Genomic DNA, 24,282 nt, shown 5'->3' with positions numbered 1-24,282 from the left:
TTTTGGGGAAAAAAATTACCCCTATTTTTATATTAAATATTTTCATCCTGGGCAAAAAAGTTTCTAGTTAAGAGTAGAAATTATTTTACTCTATAGGGGATGTAACCTCCCTATACCCCCCACCCCGGTAGATACCCCTCAGTCTTATCTACATATTTTGCATGGATGCAAAATGTCACAAATCAATCAATATTCTTAGTTATTATACTATTAGTATGACATCATAGCAATTATCACGTGATTATAATTTCAGTCCACAGAAATTAAATAGTAATTTATAACAACATAAATCAAAACATGAATAAAAGAAATGAATCCTCCTTTAGAAGGAAAAATTATTAAGAAGGGAAAAACAAAACATAGACATTTATAGCTTGAAATGTCAGGAAATACTGCCGCTTTGGTTGGATTTTCACTTGTGTTTGTGAGTCTTTGCAGAATCATTGGTAAATATATATTCTTTAGATTGATTTATTTTGTTCATTCTTTAATCCCTACATATATACTCAATGATTTTTAGTATAATGGATTTCAATTGTACATAAATTAAGCCTTGACCGATATTATTTTTTGGGACTTTGGAGTGTCAGACGGTTTTAGGATTTTTTCTGAGAAAAAAGTATATACATTTTTTTTCTTAAAATAAAAAAATTAGAAAAAAAATTAAGAGCTCCGCATTTTATTTTCTAAAAGAATATGTGAAATTTATAATAAAACTTCAAAAATTGTTTTCCTATTAAAGTTTATTTTTTCGACAACATTGTTCTCCATAACTTTTTTTCTTTTTGCATGTACGAAAAAAATATCGGTTAATTTGTGTTTCTCTTTACATTGCCAATAAATGTATTTACTACTTTTTCGGCAAAATTAGTGCAAAAAAATGTTTCAATTTGGCAATTTTTTCATAACAATAAAAGATGGACTTCTGATCAAAACAATTTTTTTGTGCATATATGTTATTCAAATTATATAACACAATTTTTTTAATTCACGATAATACAGTAAAAATATTATTCGTCTTTGTCAATTATATTTGATATATTTAGTATCTTGTATTCCGGCTCAATCCTTATAATCATAGCAAGGGAATAAGAATTAGAATTTTCTGGATCTTTTTCGACAATAACCAAAAATTTGTATTATAATTATTAGTATATGTAGTACGTGGAAGTATTTTCTGAAAAATATTTCAATTTCTTTTCAAATATTTCGACCATTGCCAATGTGATATCCCACTCCCTCCTTGGCCCAACCAACACCGGGTACCTTAGTTAGTAACTTATAAATTGTGAATTCAATTTAAATATATTCTTCTTCAGTTTTTTCATAAATAGGATTGGATTCATAACTATGATTAATCATGTATAGTAAATTTTTTGCCCATTAATAATTCCCAAGAATAGAGAATTAATTAATATCTTTGAATGAGTAATTATAGTTATTTTCACGTTAATTCAACATGCATCATATATTGTAACCATAACAGATTAGTTTATCACTGTGGACAAACGTGAAGGTATAATCTTGTTGATTTTGTATATATAGCAGAACCTTTTAACCTATATTAGTTGGAATAAGATAATAATAAATAACTAAGACTCCGTCTACACGTTATTTAAGGAAAATCAGCACTTTATTCGTTTTGGTATTGCATCTACACAAAACCAGCGTTCTACTTCACTTGAACCATCCAGAGTAGAAGAGTCTGACAACGCATTCCGTATCTGTTGACAGTTACTGACGAAAGTTTGAGCCATTTCGGACGCCCAGTTGTTATGTAACAGTCGTCTGAAAGAGTGGATGCAAGTATTTTTTCGGGAGCTAGTTCAGAAATTTGATGACTTTTTTTATAAAGAACAATATGTTCATTATTTCCTCTTAAATTAGCTAGTAGTGAGAGGGAGATAAATTTTAGTCGTCACGTTATCGGCGAGCTATTGTTTTTATGACGTAGAGGTTCTATAAGTACTGATTCTAGAACCAATGAAGTAAAGGGGGCGGGATCAAATTGTCGCCAAAATATTTTTCTACAAAAAACAACACAAAATATACATTTTATAACTTTTTTATTGAAAATCAAAACTATGACGAGAATATAGGTATACAGTAGCCATTCATTTGATATAATCACCGTTGGCATCAATAACGGCCTCAATACGGCCTCTGAACCGGCCGCAGGCTCTCCTGACCATCTCATTGGCCATGTTGCCGAATATCTCATTGATGGAGTCCATCAGACTGGCCTTGGTGCTATGGGGATGTATGTTAGTATATCTCTCGACATAGCCCCAGACAAAATAGTCCAAAGGATTAAGGTCGGAAGAGTTAGGAGGCCACAAATCCTTGGTTACAACGTCATAACAGTTCTCGGTTAACCACTGCATGGAGATTTTGGACACATGGCAGGGTGCTGAGTCCTGTTGCCACACCCAGGGTCTGTCTCCGTCCTTCATGGACCTGGTAGGGTCATCCTCAACCATCTTCTTCACCTTGTCGACAAATTCTGTGTCCCTGACCTTCCTGTCAGCGCCGTCCTCCTTGGGTGCCCTCTTTATGGTGGCATCAACATCCCAGGTGTCCTTTAGCTTCTTACAGATACGCTGAACAGTCCGTAAATTCACTCCTAAGGTTGAAGTAATCGTTGAATTGGAGATTTCACCTCCATTATTAACCAATGCCATGACTACGGCGGACCTCGAAAGCTACTCGTTCCACTTATAGCTCTTTATCTCCTCATATGATGACGGTATGATGCTAACTGAACTACGTATCGTCAGCTGACGAAAATAGCTTTCCTATTTGGTAACCGGTTTTTTTATTTGATAATGTCGTCTTCAAGTTATCAAGGTTTAAAGTAGGCGACAATTTGATCCCCTCTCCCTGTATATTACCGTTTTAAACACGTCTGTGCTCTAGTACCCGTAAACCGAACAAAACTAATTTGTAAAAGTATTATTCGACTTCTTTGTTGTTGTACTGAACCTTAGTTCTTCACACATTCTTATTGTCCTTTTTTACAGAAAAAAAGTAAGAATATGTAAATATCTAAGGAAGGGACTTAAATGAAAAAAAAAACTTTTCTTTTCATCTACTTTTGCAGATTTACTTGTATACCTACATCATTTGCATATTTAAAGGACTTTTTTTTCTACTTTTGAACAAAAACTTGTCAAAATATTCGTCCCTGCTTGACATTAAATGTGTTAAATTAGGTATTTACTTCTCTTTTAAAAAACCTCATTCCTATTCCCTCTGATATTTTAAATACATACATACATTTTTCATAATGATAGTCAGTCGCAACAATTTTGCTTCTGGTTCAATTATCCGGAACTATTTTAAAGTTATATATATATAACTCTGGTTTAAAATTCATTCTCGAAACCAAAATCAAACAACTTGAAAAATATTGATGTATATGATGTTATTAATCATTAAATTTTCAGCAAATGGCTCCGTCTAAAAAAATCGATAGTGAAAAAATACCAGTGATGGAACGATTCCAAAAAAAAATCCCTATCATGATTCTTTAATATTTTGAATAATAGTTAAATAATACAATTTTGCTATCAGGGGCATCCACAGGATTATATTTTATTTTTGGCTTTATCGAATCTTTTTAGAAACACAAATACAAAAATTAAAATTTTATTGGAAAAAAGAAATTTTGTACAAAATTCGCATGTTTCCAAAAAAAAAATTAATCTTTTTTTAGGAAAAAAATTCAAAATCTACAGCCATACACAAAAAATTCCAAAATATACCGCTGCTTACAAAAGATAAAAAATTGTTGAAAAAAATTTCAAAAATCCTTAGTTGCTCTCAAAAAAATTTAAAAATGAAATTTAAAAGCTTTAGGAAAAAAAATATCCTTATAAAACTTTTTTTTTTTTTTCAAAGCTCAATTTTTTTATTTTGGGTGCTTATTTTTCAAAATTTTAGCACTTTTTTTTTTTGCACTTTTCAGCAAAAAAAAATTGCTTAAAAGACATAGACAATAAAGAAAAAGAAAAAATAAACATTACCAGGAAAATTGCAACACTTTTTGCAAATTACTCCTTCATACTAAACACAATAAATCAGGTTTCTCCACAATGAATGTATTTTATACTTTGATGTAGTTATATATCAAATGATATCAAAATAATCAATCATTCAACTCTTAACAGTATTTCATTACGTTATTACAAGAATATCTACTTCTACCGACATCTCAAAGAAAAGTTGGCAAAAACCTTTTTTTTTTATTTATCAATAATCTGGCTTTTATTATACAATTGTGATTTAAATTATGTTATTATAGCTTTTTATAAGCCTTTTTTTAACTCTCCCAATCTACAAAGTTTTTGATTTAGTGAATGTAATTTGATAAATAAAAATATAAATTATTATTTTGGGTATTTTATTGTTCCAAATAAATTGGATCTCGATAATATATGTAATTACGTAACTAAATTTGTATATATTTATAATATATTTTGTTAGTATGTTTATATTTTGATTTAAAAATACCAACATTTTTGCAAACTACTTATGTATTTTGTTAGAAAAGTACTTTAATAAAATATAACTTCTATACTAAAAAGACAAAAATATAATTTGAAATAAAAAAAATATATTAATAACTATTCAACAGCTTTCCTTTCTTTTCAAATAATTTTAGTATCAGACAAGTTTGATGAGACCTTTAAATCACGAATGGGTCAAATTAGTCGGATTTCAGCGACAAGTATATTTGATCTGGGTAAAGAAATGAATGCTGGAGAAACCGAGTTCTCAGATAAATCAAAAATGAAGCCTGTACGAAAGAAAAATAGTCGACTTTTTCGAAATGCCGTTGTAAGTACTCTGTAATAATTTATTATTTTGAATAGATGAATCAATAAGAAATAGCAGAGGGCAAAAAAATTTAACTTGTAAAAAGAAAACTTGTACCAGCGCTATTTAAATATCTGAAACATTAAATTAACAATTTATAGGTACATATGTAATTAAATATATAGTTGTTTTTGTCTTTTGTCTAAGGGAGTACTAACGTATGACCTAGTTGATAAATTTGACTTTAAGAACCAATAATGAGAGAGATCATTTGCGTCTGAGATTGTAATTTAGAGAAATATTTTGCCATCTATCGAAATGCAGTCTTCTTTTTCTGTAACTTATCTTCACTTTAATATAGAAACTCAAGGTGTTCAATTATTCTCCGGTACACAAACCAGACTTATAAACTTATAAAAAAGGTAGTGTTTACACCACCTTACATGAATATTTGGGTATGGAAAAGCTATTTTCCAAATGGGTGCCGTGTTTGCTCAAACCAGAGCAAAAGCAACAACGAGAAGATGATTCCATGAACTGTTTGGAGATGTTCACGCGAAATAAGAAGGAGTTTTTACGTCGGTACATCACAATGGATGAAACATGGATTCACCACTTCACTCCAGAATCAAAATGGTAGTCTCCTGAGTGGTGTGTAGCGGAGAAAGCCACCCAAACACTCAAACATCGGCTAAGAAGGTCAGGGCGTCTGTATTTTGGGATTTGGATGGAATGTTGTTTTCCTGTCAAGGCCCAGGACTTATTGACCGATGTGTTATATATGTATATATATATAAAGACCAACGCTTGGGTAGTTTGTCGAGAGCTGTTGAAGGGATAATTTATCCTTTCCTTGGCTAGAAGACTTTTAAACGTTTATTCAAATATTTCAAATATGAGTGCCTTACATTGTAAGAGTATTTCGGGATGTATAATGCTTGAGGCTTTTTGTTGTGTTTGCAGCCTCTGGGGTTTACCTGGTTGAACCATTTTATGCTGTAACAATATGAAAAGAAGCCACACATTCAATTATAATTTTATATATATATAAACATGCATAATCAAATGCCAAAACCTAGTTCAAAGAGCCCTTGTTTGATTGCATAAGCAACAATCTTTTATCGGAAGTAAAGAAAAATTATTCAGTGAGAGTATTCAATACTGCAACTAACATGTCATCACAATATATGATGAAGAAGAGATGAAGATTTTGGTAGGACAGAGAATACATCCATTTTAATGAGTTTCTTGCTCAGTATCCTTTTAAGGAACAGGGTAAAAATATTAATCACATTATTTTCACAAATTTTTGCATGGAAAGAATGTGCACCTAAGAAGCTTAAACAACTTGAAACTGAAAGTCAAAGCCTGATACTCAAAGTTAAGAAAGCTGTCTGATTTATCATTTAGAAATTTTTATGAGGAGACAACAAAGATACGAGAGCTAAAAGTTACATTTCGTGAAAAAATGAAAGAAAGGTTCAGAAACCGTGCAACTGAAAAAGAAACCTTACCATAAAAAAAGAAGACAAAAAGACTAATGCTTTTCGAAAAGTTGAAAGAGGAAGGCGGTTCTTTTACAAATGTTGTTGAAAATGTTGATTTTGACATGTAATATAGTAAAAAAGATTGAAGAACGAAATAAGAATATAAAAAATAGACGTCTCATTTACAAGAGAATATTCAAAAGTCCTGCCCAAAACTGACCCCCTTTTTAGAATACAAGTGACTCTACTCAGTAAATAAAGGGGGCACTTAACTACTGATGAATACGTAATTGCACTAAAATCATTTGTAGTGAAAATAACAGATCTTATAGAAACTGACATCATTAACAATTCTGTGAAAAAAATATCTTATAGAGTAAGCCTCTTATCCGATAATATTTGTTTAATAACATTTTATGTATGTACCCATTTTAGATAAAACATTTTTCTAACTTTAAAAACTATTTTTAAAGAGCACACAAAATAGATCATACAATTACTATATATTTAATTTCAAATTTAGAAATTTGTAATTTAATGTTTCACATACGTACAGCTTATAAGATAGGTACAATATAGATTTGAAGAAAATAGCAAAATTTGCTTATACTTTCTTTTGAACTTGGTAGAGCCAAAGTTTAAAGTAACCATCCTGCGTTATACATTTTTGGAAAGGGTTTTTTAAGTTTAACAACATAGTACTGGTACAGGAAGGTGATAAAGTATTTTTTTTTTAAAGTTATCACCCAAACCTATTAAAATATAATAATGTAACTATTCAAATTATTTTTTGGGGGAATTATTATTAGGAATGATTTCTAACTTCATTTCTTAATTTGTAAATATAAGAGATCCAAAATACATATATTCATAAATGTACTGTTTTGATTTATAGAGAAGTGCTCGAAAGTTGGATGCAAGTCTTAATCGATGGGAACATCGTGATAAAATCCTTCCGAATGAACCGGATGGATGTGGAAGTCCAGTGTGTATTGTATGGGAGGCACGAATAAAAAGATTTCCCTCCGTTTGTGCTCTTTTCAAATACATGTACGATAATTCAATGCAAAAGACTGTGATCAAAGTACAAAAAGGGGGGTGTGAAGATGCAAGTGAGCTAAACATTTGGATTCATGTAAATTAGACCATATAACGTATTTAATTTACTGGTATGCCAAGTAGCATCTAATTAATTTGAAATTAAGCAACAACAGCTTATCTAATAAATAAACACGGGCGTCCGCAAGATTACATTTTTGGGAAGGGAGAAAGAACTTGGTTTTCATAAATGATTTGAATAAAAAAATCCAAAAATGAAATTTTTATTTCAAAAATGCAAGATTTAAATTTCCAATATTAAATTTTTGGATATATTCTTTTTTTAATCCATATCTATTTAATGAATATAAATTTTTGGTAAAAATTTCAAATATGAAATTTTCTAGTAAAAAGTAAAAATTCTTTCATTTTGGAGGGACTACAACGCCTCCAGCCCAACCATTGTGGATGAATATATATTGATTGTAAATCAAATAAAAAGGTGCATGTGTAGCCCCTCCCATCCCCACCCCCACATTAAGGAATTTTTGCTTTTGTCAAAAGTTGTAGTCAAGAGCAAAAAAATTTCATTATTTTTAGGAAAAACAGGCCTTTCTGTGAATAGCTATTGTTTTTTTTAATTTTTATCAAAGAAATTTAATATTTGAAATATTTTTCAAAAAATTTAAATATTGAAATATTTTTCAAAAAATTAAATATTTGAAATATTTTTCAAAAAATTAAATATTTGAAATTTTTGTCCAAAAAATTTAATTTCTGTGAATAACTATTATTTTTTGTAATTTTTCTCGAAAAAATTGAATTTCTGTGAATAACTATTATTTTTTGAAATTTTTCTCCAAAAAACTAATATTTGAAATTTAATTCTTTAGATTTTTTTTAAATTTAATTTTTTTGCAAACAGCTGTAGATTTTTGAACTTTTTTTCGAAAAAGTTTATTTTTAAAAACCAAGCCCCCTCCCCTCCCAAAAATATATATAATTATATAATCCTGCGGACGTCCCTGAAGAGATAACTCAAATCAGCTAATCAATGATCAGAGTACTTATAAAACAGGGGGAAGACAAAAAATCAACAGCTGACAATAAAATGCAACTATTTATTTCTTTTAATGAGATTTAGTGTGTTTAACAAAATAACCAACAAGGCAGGTACATTTTCACTAGTTTGTTGGCTCGACGTCACGTGAAAATGCTCTATTGATTCAATTAAGACCTTCTTTCACTCTGAATGGAAAATATGTATATTACTTTAAGCTCTATATAATCTTATCTACGAATAAAACAGAGAAAAATTAACAACCTTTCCCTCTCTTCACAGAGTTTCTTAATTACTATCTAATCGAGCAGAAAAAAATATTTGTTTGTGACAATTTAAAATGTAACATACATACTTAATTCTGGGTTGTTATTGTTACATGCTCTAATGCGAAAATAGGGACTAATACATTATATATAGGATGAAAAAGTTTCAAACTTTTTAATAAATTTGTTCAAAAATAAAATTATGTTGTCAAAATGTATTTAAAAACAACTAAATAAAAAATTGAAATATGTATACAAGACCAATGGAAAAATAAACTTTTTCCATTTGATTTTTTAACAAAGGAAATTAAAATTTATTAAAAATCATCAAAATAATAAATTAGTCTAAAAAGTGTCAAATAAAAGAAATAAAAAAACTAGATTTATAAAAAATACGAGAAGCTTACACCTTTCCTATTCATTGTCATAAAAACAGGGGCCCAACTTTTAGGATGCAAGAGTATCTTTTAAGGACTCTAGAGAAAAATATTTTTCAATTTCCGGCCTTACTGGAAAATTACTATCTTGCATGCGTATTTTTTAATCTATTTTCAAAGTATTAAGAAAAATCTTACAAATGTCGGGATCATTAAAGTATTTTTATGCTAAAAGCAATAATTAAATAATATTTTCAGTTTATAAAGCATATTATTAAGGTCTTATAAAATGTCGAAGGTCACAAAAAAGGTCAACTTCTTCTAAATTTTTATTTTAGCGTCTGTACTAGGGTGTCTTGTTAATTCAATCTTTTTTTGTATTTCATTGGAAAAGTTACATTTGTAAAGTTTCAGTCTTCAAAGAGCGTTTTTTAACCTCTATAGCCATTTTAAAAGGACTTTTTGTCCACAACTTTTCGTCTTGAATAAAAATAAACTGTAGCCCAAGAAAATATTTCGGATACTCAAACGATCCAAGCCACTGGAAATTATTTTTATTTTTCAGAGTGCTAAAAAGATCCTCTTTCATTGAAAAGTTGGCTTAAAATTTAATTTGCTCCTTTTCATGAATTAACCCCCCCCCCCAATGAAAATACCCTGTCTAACGGTAAAACTGGGCCTTATGATACACATATGAGTCTAAAGTATACATAATTATATTTATAGTTGAAGGAAAGAGATATGACGCCACCTGGGGACAAGTATCTCATCAATGTCAGTATTGCTCCAAAGACAATAAATATGGTTGTAATCAAAAAGTCTGCATTCATATCGAAAATGCAGCAAGGACCTTTGACAACGTTTGCGATGCAATGACATGGCTTGGCCCAAAGACGAATGTGGTAAAGATTGCAGTTGGATTGGGGGATTGTAAAACGCTGTATTCTCGTAAGGAATTTATTAAATTGATAATTTCATAATCTAACCCTTTTCTATTAAAAAATTATATGTTTTTTTAAAACATTATAATGTAGACATTACATATTAATATAATTGTTTTTTGGGATATCTTTATATATTACATCCGAATGTCTGTGTGAGTGTTTGTCCTTCAATCACGGCCATATCAATGCATGGATTTTTCTAAAAAAATTATATAGATTTTTAAGGGTCTAGATACGTTTCTGGTAATAATTTTTAAGGCCTTAACAGGCATAGCGGTCTTAAAATAGTATTTTCCTAAAAAACGATTTTTTTGACTAACAAACGACTTTTTCCTATAAAACCAAAAATAAATACCGTAAATTTTAAGAATTTTTCTCGCTGCATGTTGTTTTTGACCACTTTTTTAAAAGAAAATTATAAGGTAAAGGAAGAAAAAAAGAAGAGAAAATAAAACGAAAGGTTTTTGACAATAATCTAAAAGATGAGCGAACGACAGTTGAACATGAATATAACGTTAAATAATTGAAATTAATTCATATTTTGATATATTAAAGCATAAACAATTAGTTACAAAAAAACTTGAGTTCTCTAGCTTACGTACAAGTTAAGAAACTGACCCTTGAACGTGATTGGTGAATTTCTATAACGCTTACCCAGCAGTTAGGCGTCGCCAGGACCACCGCCTACACCGTCAGCAAGTCTGACACTTTGGAGAGGAAGAAGGTATCTGCCAAAAAGGCGAAACTAGATAACTTAAAGAAATGAGTCCAGGTCAATTCCCTCCATTCCAAGAGGGTCCATGCAAGAGATCTCGGGGTTTCACACCATACTTTCTAGAGAGCTATCAAGAAATAGGTGGAAAGAAAACATATTTCCTCAGTTGCAAGACTCTTTTGAATGATTTTTTTATGAGTCTTTTGAGTTCTTTTTTTTCTTTTCTTTTTTCATTATTGGCCCCTCTACAGGCCTAATGCCCCCCCCCCTCGACTACAACTTTTAGAAGCATGTCATGGAAAAGACCTGCAGTGTCCGTCACCCAAACACCAAGGCCTCAAATCCACTGTCACTCAGTTTGTGTTGACGAGAAACACATCAACATGCTATCAACTTATTCCAAAACACTGATATCTCCAAAACAATTTTTAATCAAATTATTATAAAAGAGTTCAGAACTTATAACCTTATAGAATTATCTATTTATCAGAAATTGCATTTGCAATATTTTTTTAGCCCACTAAATTTGATTTAGATCAGGCTTTCAAAAAAAATGAGCGCAAATTTCTGGAAGAAATGACGTATTCTTGGATATAAACAATTATGCAAAAGACTGGTATATTTTTTGTAAGATATCAAAATATTTTGTATTTGTTCATGGGATTTACTTTGATCCATTTTATTTTTTTCAGGAGGTTGTTTTTTTCTAAATGTATATGAAGTGGAAACTCTTTCTCATAACTAAAGAATAGTTTTGAGGAGAAACTTCCCCAGGATGTAAGATTCTTGAATATTGGAATTGAGCATTTTCATGTATTGTCATTAATCGGAAAGTAATTTCAGAATCTTTGAAATTAATCAGATTAAAAACTTTGAGGTTGACGTTACTTCATAATGAATTTTTCATAGAAACCCTTTCCGTATTGGTAAAAAACTAGGAGAACTAATTTTCACAGGGTCTTATTGAAGCCAAATTTGTACCACTGGTACTAGGTCATATATAGGATACGGTGGTAGTCATTTGGTGCCATGTCCGGACTGTAGGGTGGATGCTTAACAACTTCCCATCCGAGCCCCCGGAACGTCATCAAAGAGGTGTGCGGCCTGGCATTGTCTTGATGATGTCTTTTTGTCTCCGATTTATCAAAATACGAAATTACTTTTTTCCAATCCTAATATAGTAAAAACTAAGCATTAAAGGTGCAGATTGTGATAGACAGTCTGGTTTCAGTCATTTTATTAGTTCGTCCTTTTGACATCCAAATACAAAGTAATAGTTCACTTTTTCCATAATATTAGGCCCTCAAAATGACTGACATCAACAAGGCTGACGTCACATAAAAGTGTTTTTAGATATGTGGTAATTCTCAAAAACTAAAACACGACCAAACTCCACAATCTTAGCTCTAATCCAAAACGATTAAATATTTGTACAAACTTAATCAAGTATCATTTTAATTAGACTTGCTTTCACCCATCAGCTATAAAAATTATATAAATACTGTATTAGTTAACTAAATCAATTTAATGCTTCATTAGTCATCATAAATTAAACTACTGTACAATTTATGTTAAAATGAAATCTCCAATACTTGAAAAGAAAGTCAATATATATTTTCTTTCTGTCCACTTTTTGATTAATTATAGTTGAATTGATGAACGATATACATATTATGTGTACTCTTAATTGAACGTTTACTGAACAATAACCAATGTGCATTTATGTTAAGACACATATTATCACCTCTAGTCTATCTCTTTTTAATTCATCTGAAGCAAAAAAAAAAATATAGGGCCCGACATCTTTAGTAGCGGACCTGGATCCATAAACTACCCCACCCCTTCCCTCTTTTATCTACACCAACTGGTGCCTAAAACCCCTTTTCCTGATCTATAAGGAGATCTTAGGTATTTAGAACTGTTGTAGTTATGGAAGATTATTTATCTTAAGGATGAAATCGTTGTATAACTACCTGTTTACAAATAGGTTTCACTCATGGATTTGGCAACAATAGTGCTACACTTTGTTCAAATAGATTAGAAAGTTATTTTTATATTCACTTAACCTCTCATAAAGAAAAATAACTCTTATTCCTTCAAATAAAAATTTGTACAGAGTGACAATAATTCATTTTAACTTTCTTCAAGTACGTAACTATATAAAATAAAGAAGTTCCTTATTAATAATAATGAATAACAAAATAAGTTACTAAATGACGGATGCCATGTCTTGGGTTGTATTATTCCACCTGATTTACATATTTGTACAAGTTCAGGACACAAGTAAAAAGTAATAGCCATGAGCTTTTCTTTTATCATTATTGCTCAGGTGTACAAACTCAAATTAGAATTTGGCTTTCTCTTGTTGTCGCTATTGCCGTTGTAATAAAGTTCCTTCATTTTTGGATATCATTTATTATCGATTATTTATTATTATATGAAGTTTACAATATGAAATAATTAAATTCGTGATTTTTCCATAAAATAAATACTTTGCAGGAATTCCCTGATGGTGTAAATCCTTTAGAAAATAGGAGAAAAATTATAATATATTACATATTATACTTCATCATACTGTGATCAAGACTGTCTATCTTTTAAATTAAAGTCTATATTTATGTTGAGCAAGATTTACTGTTATGTCGAGCTCAAATCTTTTACAAACTAAGTACGGAACTTATTTTTCCCATAAATTAAAGATGGTGACATCCTTTTTTTTTTTAAATGTTACAAAAACGAAAATTTTAAAGTCTATTTTTAAACGTATAATCTTTTTCAATGAGTTTCTAACTTTTACATACTCCTTAAAGCTTTAATGTAAATATGGATTATCTCTAATTAAAGTCCCTTTATCTATGGTTAAAGAATGATCATTTGTAACATATTTGCATTATTGATGCAATTACTTTTTTTAACGTTAACCATTTTTTTAAATATTTTTGTATACATATAAAAAATTATACTCCTTCTCAATTTTATCTTTAAAAAGTTGTTGATAGTACCCCTGCAATGTTTTTTGGCTACCAAAGAACATATTTTTGTTTCTATCATATAAATTTTGTTAGACAAAATGTATTCCTAAAATATTGGTATTATCATATGGCAACATTGCCTTTCTACGACCAAATGTCGAACAGTGATATAATTATTATACTCATAGATGTGAATATCCTCATGAATCGGATAAATACATGTTACAATGTGTTTAGAATTCACAAATTGTCCTGTAAAACTCTGTATAGTAAAAATTTCAAACTTAAGCAATTCTCCTAAACGAAATGAAAATTTTATATTAAATAACTTCTTTATTTTAAAAAGGAAAATCGTTGAGGTTAGAAAGTTTTAATATATATAGTGCTATGAAAAAAATCGTCCATTTGTTTGTTCCAAAATTATTTTCGGTCGTAGCGTTTACTTATTCGATAGATGTGGGAACTTACTTTAATGTTTAACTGAGTTTTTTGGGTTGTTTTAATATCTCGGGTTACATTTATTAATAGTGTTGGATATGAAAAACTTTGGTTACCTCGTAACAGATACTAATTACACTATGAAAAAAAAATTTAGGTCTTGAAACGCTCGCCGATTAAAAACCACATAGTTGTTTAAGGCATAAAACACGAAAATGATGACTTAAGCCTTCAACAGCAAGTAGATTTAGTCTTTCAAGCCTCATAATATAAATTATAATCTAAAACGTGATTTAAAGGGGAACAAAGGTTTTAAGAGTCATTTAATTGTTTTATGGCTTTTATACCAATAATTAACGTGGTTTTTAGCTGGTGGGATAAAAAAATGTTGCAAAGTATTATGCCTAATTATATTAGGAAAAAGTCCTTAATTATTGAAGAGGAAACCTAGAATATTTTAGCGTATAAAAAAGAATTGAAATCTCATTAGATAATCTATATTGCGTCTATAAACTGGTTTTTTTTCGAGAAAAAAAAATGAAAGATCCATATACAGGGTTCAGAAGCAAAACGTGGACTGAATGACTGATTTTAGAAAAATGTCAATAATTTTTTTTTTGAAAAACAATTTTGAAATTTTTTTACAAAACTTTTGGACACGACCATCGTGAACCTGTTCACTCAATATGGTCGTCCTCAGAAGCAATCACATCCTCCACACAGCGGTGGAAAGGCTTGCAGGAGTTGATGATTAATTTCTCGGACAAGTTATTCCACTCCTTCACAATGGCGGCCTTCAGGCAGTCCACGTTCGGATGAGAAGTCTGGCTAGTCTCCCTCTCCAAAGAGTCCCACACAGCAAAGTCCAACGGCTTCATATCCGGCAAAGATGATGACAACATGTCCTTGGGCCAAAAATCAACCATATAGTCGGCGCAGAACTTCTGGCATTTGGTCGATGTGTGTGACGGTGCACCATCTTGGGTCCACACATAGTTGTCCTCTGGGTAGGTGGCCTTGAGCCATGGCAGTATGGTGAAGCTCAGCACTTTGTAGTAGACCTCCTGACCGATTTTCTCCCAAGCCTTAAAAAAGAAGGGAGGTAACTTCTTTCAGTCGGACGCCACGAACCCCAGGACCATTGTTTTGGCCGGATGTTTTGTACAGAACACCCCGTTTACCTCCTCCGGTGATCCCCCAAGTCAGCGGTCGTTCCGACGGTTGTAGTCCTGGTCCACGGTGAACATCTTCTCGTAAGAGAAATGTTTACTGTGGATCCATTTGCACGAACTTTCTTTCACCTTTGCAGTCTCCTTTCCTTCAGAGTGTCCGTCAACAGGTGGCGTGGGATCTTTGTATAAGAGGACAACCCCAAGTCCTCTTTCACAGCCCTCCTGATTGTCTCCTAGTCTACGTCAAACTCCTTAAGAGGCGACTCATGGTTTTTGTGGCGTCCTCCTTGATCTTCTTCTACAGGTGCCCCAGAAAATCAGAATCTCTTTTCAAGTTGTGTCCCCCACTTCCTTCTATCCTTGAGAGGTTTTTTCCATCCTTTTTCATATTGGCCACCTTGAAAATGAGGCTCCTTGAGCACTTCACAATGTTCATAATCTCTGCCACCTCAATTTTGGCTTCCTGGAGAAATGTTTGTTATTATTTACTTATGCAAAAAGGACAGGAGATTTGGAATATGCAGGAATAAATCACAAAACCTCTCTATTTTAATTACATAATTAGCATTTATTAACAGTCCACGTTTTGCTTCCGAACCCTGTATATTAAACTGTTTGAAAATGCGGTAGCTGATATATTGACCTCGGAACTTTATGGCCATTTTAGTAGTAGAAGTACTTGTTTATTTACATTTTTTATAAATTAACGATTATCCAACTTGTGTTAAAGTTGTATCTTTATTTTGAATTATAATAATCGGTCAATAAATAAAGGAAATAAGAGTGAAATGTCTTTTTCATATCTTGCAATTCATAAATCTTTTGCCTTAATGCCCTCTTTCAATATCTACATCTCAGAAATTTAAAATATCTATCTTTTCTTAAACTGATTTAAATACAAAGACTATTCTGTTCTCCATTTAAAATTATATAGTGAAGGTATTTTAAAACAGTTTAATGTTCATTCATGTACAGGGGGGACAACAAAAATCCGTAATAACTTTAAAAGCTAATTATGAGACTTGTATAGGTTAAGTGATAAAAAAGTTAATGGTTGCGAATAGCTATATGTGTTAGCTATTGAATTTAATAACAAGGTTTTTTGAGTATATCGTCGTTCAAACATGGAAAAAGTCAGGAGAATTACGATCATCGAAGCTTGCCGCGCGGTACACTCTACTCAAGAGATAATTTCCTTCTTCAAATATCCAAAATCAAAAGTTTACGACATGACGAAGGGCTTTGACGAGGAGGGAAAGACTGAGAGAGCAGCTAATTCAACAAGATTTAACAAAATCTGGACTAAAAGGTTCATAGCTGGCTTGAAATGTTCAATTGACACTCATCTAGACACCCCAATTGCTAAGCTGGCCAAGCAGCGTAACATGAGCAAAGGGACCATCAAAAATACCATCAGGATTGACCTGGGTTACTTGTGGAGGGTCAGAACCTCAAAGCATCTGCTAACAGTGTAGAATCAGACAGACAGAATCAGCAAAGGTAAAATTCTTATTAACCAAAATGAAGTACAAAGGTGGTTACGTGCGTTTTTTTTCGCACAAGAAAATATTTACCAATGACACCAACGATAGATGGATCTGTTTAGACCCTGATGAGGTCCAACCAGTCATATCAGCACAGAAGGACAAGTTATGTCCCCCCCCCCTCCCACTTCTTCCAAGAAGGGCTAGAAGGTGACCAAGGAGGTATACAAGGACACTCTTAAGGACATGGTCATCCCGTAGCTGAATGAGGTAACTGATGGGAAGCCATATATATTCCAGCAAGACTCAGCACCTGCCCATAAGGCCAAGATTGTCCAAGAGTTATTAGGACAAAATGTGCCGTATTTTTGGCTTCCATTTTATTGGCCAGCCAACAACCCAGAGATCCCATTTTATTTCAATGTTGTTACCCTCAGCTTGAACCACTCTCTCCACATGGTTCCAGAGGCAAGGGGCCTTCATCCAACTTACTGCATTCCTCCTTGATGGTATTAATGATAGAATTCTTGTTGGCATGGACATTGGGCAGGTGTATTGTTTCTTGCCTCCAACAAGGACCAGAGAAGTTATTTACAATCAGGGGAGATGCATGGGGATATGTCTTCCGAGATTAATTTTTACACTCATCAGTGAACCGACCTTTGTTTGACTTTCATCAACTTATATCATAAATAAATAAAACCCAACAAAAATTATTTAATATTATATTCTTTTCAAATTGTATTTCATAATTACATGTTAATCATATATGAAATACCTATGAACTTAAATTGTGGTCTATTTTTAGAATGTATTTACACAGATTGGTTTGATCTTGAGGACCCTTGTCACAAAGGAGACTATGAACATTACGAAGGTGAATGATACATATTAATTTACCAAAAATTCATATTGTTAAAGACATACTAATGTAATTTTCTTTTCTTTCTTTGTCGAATTACTTAATATAGCCATTAAGAACATGTTCATTGACACTGGAAATGGTATACAAAATTTTTGTCCAAAAGGTTTTTTAGAGGGTTCACTCCAAGGAGTAACACTGGATGGAATCGCTTATCCAAAAAATGTTACATTTCAGATTTACCAAAGTGACTTAGCCCTCCAATGCTTAAATGATGTTCAGCCAGCAAGAGCTAGTCCACCATACTATTGGAATAATGAAGAGGTTCGTTGTAGGGATTTCAAAATACGATTTTGTTGTAGATTGCTCTATGGAACACCAGCTGCTCTTTGTAAGGATTGTTTCATTTTATCAGTAATAATATTAAGGTGCAAAATTGAATTACTAGAATTAACAGATTTAAGTACATAATTTGTACATTTTTAAACATAAACTTAAGGAATCTTTAATTTTCATGTTTATTTCAAATATATTTAGTTAGCGAAAACAAAGTGGAGGCTCTGAGTTTAGATTCGCCTGAGCTATCAGGAAAGACATTGTTTGATAATTGTGAATGGCGAAGTTTTATATCTTCTGATTATGCAGTTAAAAGAGGGGATATTGAAACTCGAGCAGTTCATGTGAGATATCGAAAAACCTCCGCATGTGGAAGCTCTACTAGATCATATGCAATGATCATTGACGCAAGGCTACGATCGAATGACACTCCAGCAGACGAAACAGGGGAGATAATTACAAAATACACTCCATGGTTCGGGTTTTATTGCGATCATATTAATAATAAACCCTATGGTAAAAGGTGTAGTGACTACAAAGTTCGCTATTGTTGTTCGAAAAGGGTACAAGAGGCTGCGCAATGGGGAGATTGGACAGACTATTCAAAGTGTTCAAAATCCTGTGGGGGTGGTCACCAAACTCGAACAAGGAGTTGCATCAAAAAAAGAGGCAACAAACAAAATTGCTTCGGAATCCTTCAGGAAAAATTTTCCAATCAAAAAAGAGATTGTAACATAATTCCTTGTCCAAAACAATTTCACTGGACGGATTGGACGGCTTGGACACAATGTTCAGCTTCATGTGGAGATGGTACAAGACATCGAGCAAGAGGCTGCTATCCATCAAACAATGGTGGAGAGGACTGTCCACCCAAAGGTGACAAAAGGTATAAAGAAGTCCAAGAGTGTAGTACAGAGAAATGTCCTGGTAGGTTTGGATATTATATATTCCCATTATTTGCCTGGCTAAATTATTATATTAGATCCTCAATGGATCAAATGGCAAAACTGGGCAAGCTGCTCTAAAACTTGTGGTACGGGAATGAGAACAAGGGAAAGAATTTGCATCGACATCAATAACTATAATAAACCATCAAATAATTGTCCAGGACCGCAGGAGCATGAAGAAGCTTGTTTTGAGCACCACTGTCCAAGTAATATTCCTAACTTTGATCCTATTAATCATAGCATTGCTTTAAAGCCAAATTGGAATAAATGAAACTTTGGAAAAGTTGAGATTTGATTAGTTTTATTATAACTAAATATCAAATCAGCTCTAGTTCTGCATTAGATTAAAGTTGAAGACCTAAATAGAGGTTAAGGAGGAGATGATCAAAGTCTTTTTAAGTACATTCTATATTTTAATTACTTTGATTTTTATGTGATTTTTTTGTTTATTACAGTATTTAAACAAGTTATTTTATAGCTAGTTTTTTATTTGTTTGTTTAAAAACTTACCTTATCTCAACTATATGGTTCTTTTGGATCATCAATATATTAAAATCACTTGACATATTATTAGTTTGAATAATAAAATTGGTATATATAAGGATTTGACTTTAACTTTTTCAAACTTACCATAGATAAAGTACTCTATTCAAAAAATTGAAGTCAAACAACTGATTTCGATCAAATCAGAGATGAAGCTTCTACATAATTATAAAAGTTAAGTCGTAATATTTCATCATTAAAAAAAAGTCATTCATTACAATTTGGCTTTAAAAGAAAGATTTGTCATTTATGCATTTTTTTCAAGTTCAGTAGAGCTCAGAATAATTAATGAATCCAAATCATAATTAATCATCAACTTATCATAATGGAATAATAGAACAAAAAGTTGATGTAACTATGTATTCATTTTTTTACTCGTAACAATTAATCTGTCCATAGAGATATATTTTAAGTATTTAAGAGCCAGTATTCGAAAATGTTCAGTTTTCCTAATTTAAAGCAAAACATTAAAAAAAATTTCAAATATATATATAAATTACATTGACTTTACTTTTGAGTCAAAAACGTTGCCTACTGTAGGGTTAGGCTATTTATAACTATTAAAACGTTGACTTACAACTTCCTTTTCATTCATAAAACCATTGTCAAATGAGATATACTTAAAAGGGATGCAATAGTAAAAAAAAATATTTATAATGAACCTATCCATTTTGATATGCTTTTTGATCAGAAGTAGAATCTCTTTAGTCAAACTGTCTCTGCTGATTACTTTACCAAACATAATCCCTCTTTCCTCTATCAAAGCTTACAAAAGAATATAAAAAACATTTTTCAAGCAATGGTGTTTACTTTGTTACAGAAACTATAACCAAATCTGCATTCTCTTTTCATTTTTTATTTACTTAGACTTCCAGCTCCATTTGCTGAGTAGTAGCATCAGCATTCTTAAATTGATTGTTTCCTGAATTTATAATTAATGTTTGGAGGATACCCTTTTCCAAATGTCAAAAGTCTAATGGATCCTATCATATTGTATGGCCTTTATCTATTTATCTCTCCTTGAGATTCGATGAAAACTTATGTAAAGATTATTTATTCTTTAATTTTTCATAACCCAGATGACCTGTTTGACATCCCGGGGCAATACCGTGTGGTCCATTGAAATCTGAACACTTACTAGTTCAGTAATTAATCAAGGTTGATTCATTAAAATTAATTCATATATCGATATACAGGGATGTGTCGGTAAATTATGACATTTTTTAGTGGGCAACTTTTTTTTAACTCTTGAAATTTTACAAAAACTTTTTGTCTAAAATTTGTTCATCCATCGAGGGAGAAAATGATTATTCGATGGTTCCGTCGTTAGAGGTGATGGCCTTTGTTGAGGCAGGTACGGAAGGAGGGGCAACATGAGACGATGTGTACGGGACTTACATTGCCCCAGTACTTCAAGATCGATTTGTTGAGTTTGGCCAAACTGGTGTGGGGCCTTGAGCAGACTTGTTTCTCTAACTCCCAGATTTTGACGTTTTCCTCATTGGCAAGTTGAGGTTCTTCTAGGCCTTGTGAGCGGGGAATGAGTCCTGCTGGAAATTGAACTCGTTTCCCTCATCATTGACTTTCATCCAAGTGATGACTTTGTCCTTCAGTACCTCAAAGTACTTGTCAGCATCGACCCACTCTTTTTGGTTGAAGAAGATCGGTGGCATTACCGTCCTGTTGCACCCGATGGTCCCCAACGTCATAAACGAGACCGGGAACTTGGATGTGTAGACTATGGGGACCTTGTTTTTCTTGTGAGCCTAAATGTGGTCGTTTTGGATGTTGTATACCATGTTTATGGTCAAAATCTTCTCGTCACGGAAAAAAGCTACAGGACGACTCTTGAAGATGTACAATAATTTGGGGGTCCTGGGCAACCAGGCTTCCATCATCTTCGATGTCAAAATGTGCCACTTTGAGTTGCTGTATGAGTACTGCAGGTCAGTCTTTACCGCACTCTGGATGGGTTTGCCTTAATCAATCGTTTGAGGCTCGCCAGAAACGTGGGATTTCTCTTCTTGTTAGGACTTCCGTTTAGACTGGAAAGTTATATTTCAATTGTTGCACATCCTGTAAAACCGTCTACGTGGGGTACGATAGTGTCTTGGTGATTGCGGGATGCTTGTGTCGGTGCAAATTATATTGACAGCGGCAGACCTTCATCGAAACTTGGTGAGCTTGAAATGCACACACAACCTCACATTTTTTGCATATAAAAATCCTATAAAATTAAAATTTTCAAATGTTTATGACACACTAAAAAATGTCCCAATTTACCTTATTATTGCATAAGCAATTAGTTATAAAAAAGATTAACCTGAGCTCTCTAGCTTACATACATGTTAAGAAAATGATACTTGAACGTGATAGTCAAATTTCCATTAGCGAAATCCATGCGGTTGAGTGTCTCCAAGACCAACCATCTACGCCGTAAGAAGTCTGAAGCATTGAAGTCCATGAGGACCCATGCAAGAGATCTCGAGTTTCCCAATAGACTGTCCAGAAAGCTATCAAAAAAGTGGGTGGAAATAGCCTTGTGAGGGTGGAGAGGCCACTTTTGACTCCAGCAATGAATAAAATCCCTCTCCTCCGTTGCAAGACTCTTTTGAATGACTTGACTACATCTTTTGTGTCTATATCGAGGGGAAGGTCATCAAACACCGAGGCCCTGAAATCAACTGTCAACCAGCAATGGACACAATGACAGAGGACTACATCGGAAGCGGGTAATAGACCTTCCACTACCACCTGGAATCTATCATTGCCACTAAGAGCGGCTAAATTTATGATTGAAAATGCTCAGACACACATTCATTTATAGTATTAACTTTCCTGAAATTAGATTGTTAATTAATAAATTAATTTTAATTTAAAAATTTAAAGTTTTCAAATTTTAATGGACCACTCTGTAAATACAATGTGTCAATCTTTTTATGTTTACAAGATCATAATCACTTTTTTATAGTTGACAATTAAATTCTTATTTTTAATAATATAATATATCTAGCTACTAATAAAACTCAAGGTAGGAGAGATTTTCAATATAATCTTATCAATCAATCATAACGATGACGGGGATACGTAACTCATCTTCAACCCCAAAAAAACACCTATTATTTTGATGACATAGAATATTAATCTATTTCTTTTAAGAAAAAATACAAAAAATAATCTTCTCTGTAAAATAATTAAAACATATTTTTATACCACTTATGATGAGACTATAACATATTTCGTCATTTTCATTTATGTTGTGTTTAATTTTTTTTAGCCTTCGTAGAGTTTAACTTGTTAATTATATAGTAGCGGTACACGAAACAGGACTATCATGAATTAATGCCTAAATATTATCACACAATTTTTGTAGCAGGTGGTTCATTGAAATCTGAGCACTTACTTATTCAATAATTAGTGAAGGTGGAGTCATTGATATCAATAATTATTTCATTATATTAAAGCAAAAAAAGTTTAAAATAACCGACGAATCTCCATACGCACACTCTCTAGTGGTTGTGTGTCTCAGGGTCAACTGTCTACACCATTAGAAAGTACAAACTTTCGAACAAGAAGTGCTCTGGCAAAAAGGCCAAACTGGACCCTGAGGAGTCAAAGAAAACAGCTAGGTCAATCCCTTGAATCCATGAATAAGATCTCGGTCTTTAACACCAGACTATCCATAGGGCTATCAAAAAAGTGGGTGGAAATAGCCTTGTGAGGGTGGAGAGGTCACTTTTGATACCAGCAATGAAATAAACCAACCCCTTCGAGTACACCGTTTGGGGCTATGTCGGCCTGCATTGTCCGTCATCCATACTCCGAGGCCAAAAAAAACACTATCAGCCAGCACTGGGACGCCATGACAGAGTACTTCATCTGCAATGGGTGCCAGGCCTTCCGCCGCCATGCCTGGAAGCCATCATTACCGCATAGGGCAGCTACATTACTGATTAAGAGAGCTCAGGCACAATTCTACTATAATTTTTATATTATAGTAGGTTTTTGTATGTTTGTCCGCTCATAAAAACGCATGACCAGAGTACTTATTTAACAAACGGAGATAGATACAGTCCTTAAATATAGAATAAAAGAAGTTCAGAATTATGACTTACGTACCTATTGCTATCTTTTATTCCGGTCAAACCAGATTCCTAGACTCTCGAGAGCAAGTTTGTTTTTTGGAAAATAAGTCTCAAAAAAAATTTAAGGTTATGGGTTGTAAATTCGAAAAGGCTTCAAAAAATTAGAAATCCAAAAAACCATAAAAGGGAAAACGTACGTATAATAAATACGAATTAAAAAGGGAGATAGAAATAGGATTAGCGAAATTGTCTTGGTATAAATTAATAAAATAATTTGAAATAAAATCTAAATACGGGTACATCCAAGTCTACATCCATGTATAATAAACTAGTATTGGACGATTAAAAAAACAAATCATTAATGGCTATTTTACTGACTACTTAACACTCCCAATGATCTTTAGACTATTTTACACCATATCATATTTTTACTCACCTAAAACAGTCACTGGTTAGAGCATTTTAAGTACAAAAAGAGCAATACTGCTTCACAGACTTGTTGATCGACCTAGGTTACAGCACTACTAGCCAGTCTAAAAGGTATTCTACTACAATAAAATGATCATACACGTTTAGAAACGTTCGGTCCGGTCCCAGACATAAGGCACAATGCATCATTTTCACAAAAATTATTGAACTAAAATAACAAATGCTGGAGCATTTTATACTTTATAAAATAAATAATAATACATAAGAACCAGAATATGAGAGTTGGAAACTGCACCTTATTTTCCCAAT

The 24,282-nt window shown here is 32.4% G+C and overlaps 1 protein-coding gene across 1 annotated transcript in view; it reads left to right on the top strand.

The window, feature by feature from the left end:
* Window positions 1-287: 287 nt before the first annotated feature.
* Window positions 288-24,282, top strand: part of LOC121113610 (uncharacterized) — a 29,689-nt gene continuing 5,694 nt past the window's right edge. The window contains exons 1-8 of the mRNA XM_040707443.2: window positions 288-446; window positions 4,664-4,839; window positions 7,201-7,417; window positions 9,773-9,994; window positions 17,580-17,648; window positions 17,743-18,024; window positions 18,171-18,896; window positions 18,952-19,122. Coding sequence (XP_040563377.1) covers window positions 380-446; window positions 4,664-4,839; window positions 7,201-7,417; window positions 9,773-9,994; window positions 17,580-17,648; window positions 17,743-18,024; window positions 18,171-18,896; window positions 18,952-19,122 — 1,930 coding nt within the window. The 5' untranslated portion in view covers window positions 288-379. The remainder of the gene's footprint in view (window positions 447-4,663; window positions 4,840-7,200; window positions 7,418-9,772; window positions 9,995-17,579; window positions 17,649-17,742; window positions 18,025-18,170; window positions 18,897-18,951; window positions 19,123-24,282) is intronic.

This window comes from Lepeophtheirus salmonis, chromosome 1 (genome assembly GCF_016086655.4).
Source record: "Lepeophtheirus salmonis chromosome 1, UVic_Lsal_1.4, whole genome shotgun sequence".
Classification (NCBI taxonomy): domain Eukaryota; kingdom Metazoa; phylum Arthropoda; class Copepoda; order Siphonostomatoida; family Caligidae; genus Lepeophtheirus; species Lepeophtheirus salmonis.
This window is presented reverse-complemented; position numbering and strand designations above follow the sequence as displayed.